The sequence below is a fragment of the Bactrocera tryoni genome, chromosome 2 (genome assembly GCF_016617805.1).
Source record: "Bactrocera tryoni isolate S06 chromosome 2, CSIRO_BtryS06_freeze2, whole genome shotgun sequence".
NCBI classification, from domain to species: Eukaryota; Metazoa; Arthropoda; class Insecta; order Diptera; family Tephritidae; genus Bactrocera; species Bactrocera tryoni.
The window spans coordinates 67,503,604-67,515,156 of record NC_052500.1 but is presented as its reverse complement, the minus strand read 5'-3'; the positions used below and the strand labels follow the sequence as shown (position 1 = coordinate 67,515,156).

Sequence of the window (11,553 nt, the reverse complement as noted above, 5' to 3'; positions counted from 1 at the left end):
AAAGCTGATAAGGTCTAAACGGAATTTGTTCATTTATTCTTTCAAATGTTCCTTTTCATTTTTGGTTGGACAAATGGAGTGTTTTTCGGTAAATTATAATAAAAACGGTATGGTCGGTCTGGAATCAAAACCCTTTTCTTAACACCTTCTTGCAATTCGATCTCCAAGAGGACCTCCGAAAAAATCAAGATTTTTCCGCCAAAAATTGTTGTTATGACAATACATAGATAAATAATAATCGAAAGACCAGTCAAAATTTTGATTTTTGACAAAATGAAGTCTTATCAAAATATCAAAAAATCGAAATTATTTAAAAAATATGGTAACCGACTACACTCAAAAAAACGCCGGTCTAAACTTCAGATTCTCGATGAATACTCTCAAATAAATATTCTTTCGATATATAGCGATTGAGATATGCAAAACAAAAACTCGTTTCTTAAATTTTTTTTTGTTAAATACTTCAGACTGTAAAATGTTTGCAACACCCTGCAATAGTTCACAATAACCAAAGAGTCCGAACGAAACTTTATTCGCGAACGAAGCTTTAGATGGTCGTAACAACGGAGGAAGTTACGTCATATTTTTAAAAGGCATTGATGTAGCTCGTAAATAATTATTAATTTATTTAGCTATCTCTTTAATAAAATATAAAAGCAAATAATATAATACAAAATAAATATGCTTTATTCTTGACAAAGACTGCGTTCTTCACACGCTGAAACTGCGTTCGAACTGTACTAGTTTTAATTCAAACGCAGACCTTTCGTCAAACAAGCCACTTCCGGGAATTTGCGCAAAGCGTACGAGGCGTGAAACTTCTAGAAACTGTACACAACAAAACTGTACAACTGATACAAGGCCAAGAGCTCAACATCAAGGCTTGTGCAAACAACGCTTGACTTACCTGACAGAACGGCAATACTCATAATTTCAAAAGTAACGTCAAATACGGTTTAAAACCACGTGCTTACGCTTAAACAAACAACCCCATTCATCGATACCCAGAATACACTAAAAATTACTACCTTTGACTTTCCACCGTAAGTCGAGTACTTTATTGAATATTTGTTTGAATGTACAGGTTTAGCCTTTTTCTTGGTAAGAGGGATGATTTGCTATAAATACAGGAAATAATGAGCAAAATGCACCCCTCTCTCTTTGTAGATGTCAACTGTAAAAGTATAGTCGCTTCAGATAGAAGATTGATTATGGAAGTGTCTCAACCTCATAAAAAACTGAACACTTTTTCATAAAATCATACACATTAAATTCTATGGGTGTACACTTTTTCTGATTTTTTTTGTTTTTGTTACTGAATATGTTGAATAGTTTAAATGTTATATTAAGAACTAAGTTAAGCCGCAACTTCTGATGCTTCGGAACCGTTTTGGTTGTCTTCTTTGACAGGTTCGTCCAGCTTAGCTTTTTTCTCTGGTGTTGCTGCAGTGGAATCTTCTGTTTTTGATTCTTCTTCGGCTACTTTTCTCTTAACAGCTTCGGCGGGTGCTGCATCTGCAAGAGATTGTTTAAGCATCAATATATATTTTACTTCTTAGTCTTTTTAAATAGATTTATTTTAATGTTTATATATATTTGTGTAGTATATATGTATAAATGATTTACATACCAGTTGCTTCGCTCTCCGCTTCCTCATCTTTGCCATTTTCTTCTGCAGGAGCGACAGCTTCAGCCTCGGCAGACGCTTCTTTTGGAGTTTCGGTTGTAGATTCAGCAGCTACTTCCTCAGCATCACCGTTTTCCTTGGCGGTTGCACTGTCAGCGCTACCATTTTCGGCGGCTGGTGCTGCTGCTTCTTCAACCACCTCTTTTTCTTTTTGTGCTTCTTTTTCTACTTCATCAGCGGCGACTTTCTCGACAACTGGAGTTTCGCTGAAAACATTAAAAAATGTAAACGTTAAAAAGAAATACTTTTATGATTGCTGTGTCCAATACAATTATTCTAACTAAAATGAATCATAGCTATACTTTTCGTGAAGCTACAACGGTTACAACGCCACTTCATTTGAATTTGCACATTTAAGCAAAACTCGTTATTTGTTTAGCTGTAGCGAAGCGTTAAAAGTAAAAGAAAAAGAATTATTGAAGTTGGCAACAAAAAATAAAAAACCAAATATGTATCAAAACCTTCCAGAGAATTACCATTGCTATTGATACAATAGCGTAGCTTGTGCGCAACAAAAATATATCAAAAACGAATACATACGAATACGGCAAAAATTGTACGAATGGAATATAAGCGAAGCGTTGATAAATGATGTATGTGAATAGAACTAGTTTAGCGCAACAAAAACGCACAAGGAATATGCAAAAGCAAAGAAAAAGCGAAAAAAAAAGTTAGCCGCAAATAGCGAACGCTTTAAATGTTGTGCTTATGCATAGAGCATTGCGTGGTGGAAAAGGTTTTTGCCTGTATGTATCACCTTTTCCGTTTACTTGATTTAAAAAGCCGACTGCGTTGTATATGTCGCGCCAAAAACGAATGCGATGTCTTATAGGTACGCTGTATTTACGCGAAAGAGACAGAAAACGACGCCGAATGCCGCTATTTGTTATATACACAAAAATTTCCATATTTCTTTTTTAGCACACTTTTAATTTAACACAATTCTTGTAATATAACTTCAACCATACTATACATACATATATATATAAAAGCATAATTGCAAAAGTAATTAGTGTAACTCACTTCTTTTCAACAACATCGGCCATTTTGTTAATAGTTTTTTATTGTATTTTTGCTCAACGAACAGGAATGAATACTAAAAGCTCAAATGAACTGCGATTTGTGTATGTTTTATGAATAAAACACAAGAGTGTAGCAATTGATGATGCTAAATATAAGTCTGCGATGGAGAAAATCTTCAAAACTGATCAACTTTTTTTTTTTTTATATGTATATTAAAAAGATGACTTTATTTGACGAACAAAATAGTAGAAGACAAACACGTCCGAACCGTAGAAGCAACTAACGCCGAATGAGACGTTTCACACTTTTCAGCGTACACAGGTAGATACACGAAACACACGGTTGCATTCACGAAATCGCGAATAACAGCCAAACATGAATTGAATACCTGTATGCATATACGAAAACCCAACGAAAAACTATTACTGATGAGTTGTTGTCACTTTTTACAGTAGATTGTGTACAGACTATAACTTCTAAATAACGCTAAAATACAATTTCTTTGCACAAATTTTCATTAAGTTACAAACAAAATTCCATGCATACCTGCATATTGCGAGCAGGTGTTGATTTTTCGCTTGAAGGCGCCATACACACGCCACAGATACGCACAGCGTTTGGCGAAATGGTCACACTGGCAGCATTACAGGAACGGAACGCAGAGAATTTTGCATACGATTTCGACCGGCGTGGAACGAGAATTGCATGTGGCAATGAAAATAATACCGAGAAAAATTACATGAAAATAGGTGGAATTTTCAGCACATAGAAACAAAGTAGCGTTACTTTAAGCGCCAAATACACTATACGAAATATGCTTTGAAATATGGCAAGTTTGTTTGCCGGCTGGACAAATGCTGAATGACAAAATTGCTACCTTTTGCTTTCTATTACTTCTGAACTATTTTTTTTTTGCAGTATTTCGCATTTTTTATGACATTTCAAATATATAGCGCATTTTATATGTATGCGCTTTCATTTACGCTCGGTGTGATTTTGATAAAGCGTTCATTTGAACAATTGGTCGCCGTGCTGTTTTGCTAAAATGCATATACCATATATACAAACACGTACATATATACATTTCAAACACATGTTATCTAAAGTAAGCTTGTCAACTGAGAGAAATTTTTGCAAGGTGGCGAATCTGCTTTGAAAAATATGCGCAAAACAAGCCCGAGCAACAAATCAGCTATAAGCGAATTTTACACAAACAACCAAATATTGCAAATATGAAATAGTAATAAATTTGTAAATACATTTGCGTATATGCAGCTATATAATAATATATGAATGAGCATTAAGAAGAATTTGTGGCAAAAAATAACACGTGTTTTAGAAACAACAATATAGTATAATATACATAGACCTTTTTTAATTGCAAGCAACTAGTATATAAACATTTGCCTTAACATAATTGATGCCAGGCAGCGGATAATGCAATATCAACAGTAAATAAGAACGAAAAGTACATTTTAGTACTGACCTTTGGGTTCAATTTTCTTTCTGAAACGTAAAAATGCACACATACTTATATTGTATATGTACATACTCTTATGGCTGAATCATTAGCAAAAACAGGTGATTTGCTGATCTTCAGTATGAATTCTAGTACAAAAGCGCTTGAATTCTGGAATAATTCTTTTAAACCCTTGAATATACCTACTTATAATTGTTTTCGTTAACAACTTTCTTGCTAAATATTTAGAACTTTCAAGATTCTGACAGCTCCTGAAGCTGTTGACAAGCGGCTTATAAATAGTTGACATGACATCACAAAGTATGTGACGTCATTGACGTCACTAAACATTTTTTGCTCATTACTTGCTCATTATTAATCCCTTTTGAGAGGTTTATATGTTACCTAAAAGTCATAAATTCTGCCGTTTGATACTAGCATGTTTCTCATGTAATAAGCATATGTGTATTTGCCCGTTCAATTAAACAGAAAAAAGCACGTGCATATAGTGGATGAGGCAATCTACGGTTTTATGACGCTGATGCATCAATTCAATAATTCATTGCTTTTAGCTGATCACTAAACAAAATGGCTACATTGTTTGCATTAATGAAAAGGGGAATCCAGAACGTGAAATATATAGGAACAATAAAAACTGAAACATTTGTGTGTACGTGTGTTGACTGAAAACCGGCATTTTCAATACAACAGGGTGCATGAGAAGAATGAAATTAGTATTTGAAAATTCAAATAATGTAGACGAACTGGAAGACTGGGAAGCACTTCCAAATTTTCTTCTGACACAGGAAATGCTGGGCACAGTCAATTTAAGTAGAAGTGGTGTTGCAGTTTATGAAATTTGAAAATCACTTTTTGAACACAACTGCTCTGAGTACTATTTTTTTAACAATTATGTATTTGATTTCTATGTACTTATTTTAATTATTAGATTACTTCTTATTATATTAACTTAGCCGTTTTCTTAACGTCTAGTTAATAACCATTTTAATTGAGTTAAGTTCTGGTTAACTTAACCAAGACTCTTTCTTTCGGTAAAGAAACTTATTTTTATCAGAACTTAACTGACAGTCGGTTGCGAAAGATGTAACGCGCTTGACACCATACCTCGAAATTACTTCAGGAAGGTTTTCTACCACTACATCAACAAACACATATGAGAAAAGTACGTGTGAAAATTTTTAGAACGATATCTCAGTAGTTCGCGTATATATGCTTATCATTTATATGTATATTCTATTGGGACTCAGACCTTTTCTTTCTGGCTGTTACAAACTTCGGGGTAAGATTAATATACTAGGGTTTAAATTATTCAAAATATATGCGTTGGATAGTAAAATTTTGGAAAATACATGTTGCCAAATTTACTTCGCACTTTCTCTAAACAGAGCAAGTGAATACATATACATACCATAGATTGTTATAAAGAAATTTGCAGCGAATAATTTAATAAATATGTATTTATTTACGTAATTAATTTCAAATGCATTCAATAAAATGCTAAGTGCATTATATGCCTGCTAATTAATTCTATCACTGGTTACAGCCATCTAAAGCGATAATTTGCAGAAATTGTTTCTAACACATTTCAATGTCTAAATTATTAGCTTCTAAAGCTTATGTGTCAATACACATGCGTCTATGTCATGCCTATTAAGCAGTTTTGGCTGGCTCTTTCTCGATTTCGACAAATCGATTGCGTTTATATTGATCTTTATAGCCAGCAATGTAACGTAAACGTCCCTCATACTGCGTGTCCATAATAGTTTGTACCAAAGGTGGATGGTCCTCCCCCAACTCGAGCCACATCTTGCCGCCGGGACGCAAATGTTCACAGGCTAAATTGAAAACCAAACGTGCTACACGTAAACCGTCTGGACCACCATCGAGCGCATTCAAATTTTCATAACTGGAAATTAAAAAACAAAAATAATTATTAAAAAATTTTAAAACTTAAATTTAATAGTACATTTACCAAACGACTTCCGGCTGCAATAAGGGGAACTCTTCCGATTTTACATATGGCGGATTACCAATTATTAAGTCGTAAACTTCGTTACCCAACTCTGGCGGTAGATAATTATCTACTTCCATAGTGTGATGATAGACAGTAAAACGATCGTCTAAACCAAGCAACTTGGCATTTTCTCTAGACAGCTCTGTTGCAGCTTTGCCGCGTTCTATAGCTGTACTGCGTACATTGGGTAAAGCATGTAGAATCGCTAATGACATAGCACCGGAACCGCAACCAACCTCTAACATGTTGATGGGTCCTTTAACATCACGATACACTTCAATCACTTTGGAAACGAACTCCTCCGTTTCCGGTCGTGGAATGAACACGGAAGGCGAGGTTTTTAATGTCAAATCCATAAAGTCCCATTCGCCTATTATATACTGGAGTGGCATACGAGCACAACGTGCTTCACAAAAACGTTCAAATTCTTCCAACTGATTTTCAGTGAAAACTAGGTCATTATAACCTTTAACCGTGTTCTGTAACATAAAATGTATGGCTTATTAAAACATTGCGATTTGTAAATAGTAAAAACTTACGAATTTCCTTCCAAGCACATGCGCTACCAAACATTTTAAATTAAAATCAATATCTCCAACGCCAGCCTTACGTAGTTTTTCGGGCCAACCTTCAAGCGCTTTATTTACCTCAATTGTGGGCGACTGTGTGGATTGTTGTTGTTGTCGCGACAAGTCAGTTCCACTGGTGGCTTTGGTGTAATTGATGGTACTTACACGAGACACTTGGCGCATTTGTTGACGCAGCTGCTGCGCCACCAGTTTTAACATATTGGAAAAATTGTCTTGCTTCTTTTCTGTTATGAAATGCCAATTAAATAATTAGGAAGCGTGCTATATTGATCTGAATCAAAATTTTGACATTAGCCTGCTTAACTCGAATGGGTATTCGTTATATTCGGTATTCGGTGTTACAGTGTTGCTTTTAAGTTCACGATTTTTGCTGGTAAAGTGCCATTCTAATTCTATTTCAATTGAAATATTTTATGAGTTAAATGCTAGTGGTTTAGAACACTTCGTTTTATATACTCTGAAAAGGGTATTTTAAGTTTACTATATATGTATTTTATAACACACATCTAAGTGAATATCCAAATGATCAGCGACACGAGCTGAGTCGATTTAGTTATAACTGTATCGAACTGAATTTTCGTAGTTTCTTTTCTACCCTTGAAGCTGCTCATTTTCTGGATCCGACGATATCGGACAACTATAGCATATAGCTGCCATATATCTTACGATGGAAATCCAAGTGCCTGCACGGAAAACTTTCATCTGTCGCGGAGCAAATAGTATAGTATCAAAATGGGAATCTGGTAAGGAATCTTATGTATTTATGAAGGGTATTATAGTTTCGGTGCAACCGAAGTTAAGATTTTTTCTGGTTTTTTTAAATAAAATAAACAAGTTTTTCAATATTTGAATATTTAATATTCTTATTAAAAACACAGGAATCTGCTACATAGAATGTCAATATAAAAATAAAATCCATGAAAACTTCTTAAAATCTTTTTTAAAACGAAAATATATTCCATGTTGACATATGGCACTTTATTTTTATTTAATCCCCTCTGATGTTGAAGCTGTGACGTTTATGTCATGTGAGATTGTAATATTTCTTCCCGGAGATGTGGCAGAAGAGTTTTCTGACTGTAAGCCCGCAAATGTGTTTGATTTTGCAACGTCTACAGACAAGGTTTTATCTTTCAAATTTTCTGGCTTATCTTCAGCATCCTCCTCTGTTTCTGATTCGTATTTCTGTAAATAAACGAACTAATTAGCAAGCTTGTTGACTAAAATGTATCTTATAAAATAAGACAAGGACGCAATAATTAAATTTTAAATACGCAACACTCCAATACTAGAGGAACAAATCTCATCTGGCAACATAAGCCAATTAGTACCGCTAACATATACCCAACACTTACCTTTTGTACATATTGACGACGTGTCGGAACTGTTAGATGCAAGACACACGTCGATGCATTATCAAAAATACATGGTATTGTTTCCTGGCACACTACGCCACTCCGTTCCACTTCACACGCGCGGAATAGTATCTGTCTTTTATCTTCCAAAATATGTTTACGACAATATTTACAACAAGGCATTGCACGTTCACCACATTTTACACCACCTTCGGTGAAAACACATTTATTAAAATTGGGACCTTTGTGTCCAGCCGGTGCATCCGTCGCCTTGGCGCGCTTTTCTTTGAACTTCTTATATAGCACAGCCTCTACACCGTTGCGGCGATGATATGAACTTAACGCTTTGAGTTGTTTATAAAGTACACGTTCCTTTGGCGACTCCTTTAGCTGATCGTGAATACTACCTATAGTGTAATGAGAGTTACTTAATTAACATTATATGCAAAGATTATTATAAACTTACAAAGCATTTCACGTTCTTTGCGTAAAGCGATTAAATAGTGACGGCGACGTTCTTTAAGTACATGATGTAGATGATTGATTTGGTCAATGTATAGACCTTGTAGCTTTGTCAGTTTAGCTTCTGATATGCGTACGGCCTCTTCACGTGTATAAATACCAGCATGTCTTTAAATGAGAGAAGTTTAGCACAAATGAAAACATTACAGGATTTGACTTAATGCTATACATACTTCAGTAAATCTTCTGCGAGCGAATTATCGCTATCGTCGTCTGATTCATTCAGTTCGAAATTGCGTGCTGTGTTCTTGATGTTGGGCGGCTCGTCGTAGTCACTGGAACTATCTGAGGCATACTCCAAAATGCGTCGCCTCTTTTGCAATTTCGACAATACAGTACCTAAGTTGTTTATCTGATCATGTGCAACTGTAAAAAACCGTATAATAATGATGCTCTACTGTTTTATATATGTATGTATTTTAAATTTACCAAATGGCGTGACATGAGGTGTAACGACATCAATTTCCTCATCTTGCTCACTATTACTGCGTTCAAATTGTTTATCATCCAAATTGATGTGATTACTCAAGCTATGTAATAATGCCTCATTGGTATCGGTGCGTTTTAACTTGCCCACAGTGGTATGAGTTTTGCGTAGCTGTGCCTGACGATTATGTTCAAAACAAAGTGTTGTCATTTCAGGATCCTTTTTAATATCATGTTTCTGTAGTGCATTTAGACACTTGCGCCCATTGGAATATATAAAAGTGCATTGGCGATAATTTCCACGGGGATCGCGCAATATGTGTTGTATACAATATTCACTGCCATCGGCACGGGGTAGCGAGCATTCATATGTTGGATTTGAGCAAGATTTGGCTTTATTTTCAATTTCTTGATGCAATTGCTCACGTAGTTCTTGCAAGCTGCCGCCAAAACGTAGAAATTGACGTTGACGCAAATGCGAGCAACTTGTAGCCATTTTTTAATTCGATTATTTTGTTTAGAGTTTTAATTAATTTTTTATTTGGCACTAATTAAGTAATATTTTCTATAAAATACGTTTTTAACAAAAAATACGACACAGCGAAATTGTTTTTGCGAAAATTAATAACATCAAAATATTGTGATTTTTTCGATTACATTTGCAAAGCTTATCGATAACTACCATCATGTACGCGTCGTAATACCGCGTTTACACAAAGCTTTCGCTAAAAATGATTAATTGGAAATTAGCTGAAAAATCAAATGAATATGAGGAGGAGGCAGTAAGATGCTTCTAAAGTCCAGCAAGTTTAAATTAGAATTAAATTAGGTGTTGGTATACTAAAAGCCCGTAGTAATGGCGTAATGTATATGTATGTAAATATTACTAGTGTAGCAATGTTAGTTAATAAATCAATTAGAGACATGTGGGTGAGTGGGTATTTTCGACGGACTTACCTTAAAAACTTATTATATTGTCTCTTAAATGCAAAATGAAACACACTCGGTTTAATATTTATTTTTATATTTTTATTTATTTCATCCATTTATACTGCACCCTCATAAATCAACCTCAACACATTTCATTTCTCTTTAGCATTCATTATCATAAATCTATATAATCATAATAATACTTAACGTTATGCAACATTTTCTTATTTTTTTTTATTTTTACTTTTTTTACTGTTATTACAAATCTAAATTAATAGCTACATACAGATTATAAAAAGGTGAGGGTAGTATAGACTGTAGAGATATTAATCATATGCTTGAAAATTAGATGGTTTTTGTTATATATATGTAAATGCATATTAGTATATGTATATAACGGGTTAAGAAAATGTATCAACGGAAATCTTTTTTTATTTTTAACTTCGTAGAATAATTTAGATTTTTTCAAAGTCATTATTAGTTTAATTATTGGAAAATTGCGAAAAATCATTTAATCATTCATCTGAAGTAAGTTTTATGCAATTGAACGCAAATATTTAATTGAAAAATGACGAAAAACGTAAATTTGATTTTTTGCAATTGAAGTAATATATTAAATTTAACTGTATAACTTTTCACCGGAGAAAAAATAATAACTTTGCAGCCAATATATATCTACACCAATGTTTTTCTAATAACTTTGTGTTTTTTCTTGGTTTTTCCTTTCTATATATGTTTTCATTACTTTACAACTCTGCTAATACATATGTATGCACTATAAGTGAATATTTTATATACGATAAAATGCGTTAAATCTTACAAATTATCACTTAATTTGTTTTTTTTTTTCTATTTTTGTGCTTTTTTTATACAGTAGCTTAGATTTTAAAATGGCTTTTTAAACATATTTACGCTATATGTATATTTTAATATAATTTTAATTCTTTTTTCTGTATGCACTTTTACACTATTTATATATTTATTAAATACTAAAGCGTTATTGCACTTATTCCGTCCTATGAATTATTTTTATTTGCTTAAATATAGCTTTATTTGTGTTTAACTTAAAAGTGTGTTTTATAATATATATTCGTACAATATAATTACCATATCTTAAATACTCTATTTTATGCATTTATTCATTTTTCAATTTGCGAATCCTACTTACACAACATTTTTCTATATATTTATATGTATGTCTGCCATATTGGCTTATATCTACTTAAATATTTGTAGTATTTTCTATAATTTCAACGCTCAGACTTAGACTTTTGCTGTTGATATATGCTTGTAACTATAATAATTATATTAAATGTATATCTACTACATACATATATGTATGTAAGTATATAAATTTACGCGTGTGTTTTTGTTTTCGTTCTTCTTTCATATTTGCGAATCTACATTTTTCTCTTGCACTATATAGCAAGAAAACTATTACATTACTTACTTGCCTATAATGAATTATACTTTTCTATAATAATTTATGCCTACTATAAATAAATTATATATTTTGTTATAACTTT

At 33.3% G+C, this 11,553-nt stretch overlaps 3 protein-coding genes across 3 annotated transcripts; all 3 read right to left on the bottom strand.

Moving 5' to 3' along the window:
- Positions 1-1,021: 1,021 nt before the first annotated feature.
- On the bottom strand, positions 1,022-2,999 carry LOC120769051 (myristoylated alanine-rich C-kinase substrate). Its single transcript, XM_040095901.1, has 3 exons — positions 2,711-2,999; positions 1,631-1,893; positions 1,022-1,515 (listed from the first exon to the last, which is right to left on the bottom strand). Exons 1-3 carry the CDS (start codon positions 2,731-2,733, stop codon positions 1,358-1,360), a joined length of 444 nt encoding a protein of 147 aa, XP_039951835.1. The 5' UTR covers positions 2,734-2,999; the 3' UTR covers positions 1,022-1,357.
- Positions 3,000-5,629: 2,630 nt separating this feature from the next.
- On the bottom strand, positions 5,630-7,098 carry LOC120769472 (MTRF1L release factor glutamine methyltransferase). The gene is made up of 3 exons (XM_040096491.1): positions 6,744-7,098; positions 6,163-6,683; positions 5,630-6,096 (listed from the first exon to the last, which is right to left on the bottom strand). Exons 1-3 carry the CDS (start codon positions 6,990-6,992, stop codon positions 5,841-5,843), a joined length of 1,026 nt encoding a protein of 341 aa, XP_039952425.1. The 5' UTR covers positions 6,993-7,098; the 3' UTR covers positions 5,630-5,840.
- A 531-nt stretch (positions 7,099-7,629) lies between these two features.
- On the bottom strand, positions 7,630-9,679 carry LOC120769307 (KAT8 regulatory NSL complex subunit 2-like). Its single transcript, XM_040096240.1, has 5 exons — positions 9,101-9,679; positions 8,845-9,037; positions 8,616-8,779; positions 8,150-8,556; positions 7,630-7,979 (listed from the first exon to the last, which is right to left on the bottom strand). The coding sequence occupies exons 1-5, from the start codon at positions 9,591-9,593 to the stop codon at positions 7,779-7,781; spliced, it is 1,458 nt and encodes a 485-aa protein (XP_039952174.1). The 5' UTR covers positions 9,594-9,679; the 3' UTR covers positions 7,630-7,778.
- Between the last annotated feature and the right edge of the window lie 1,874 nt (positions 9,680-11,553).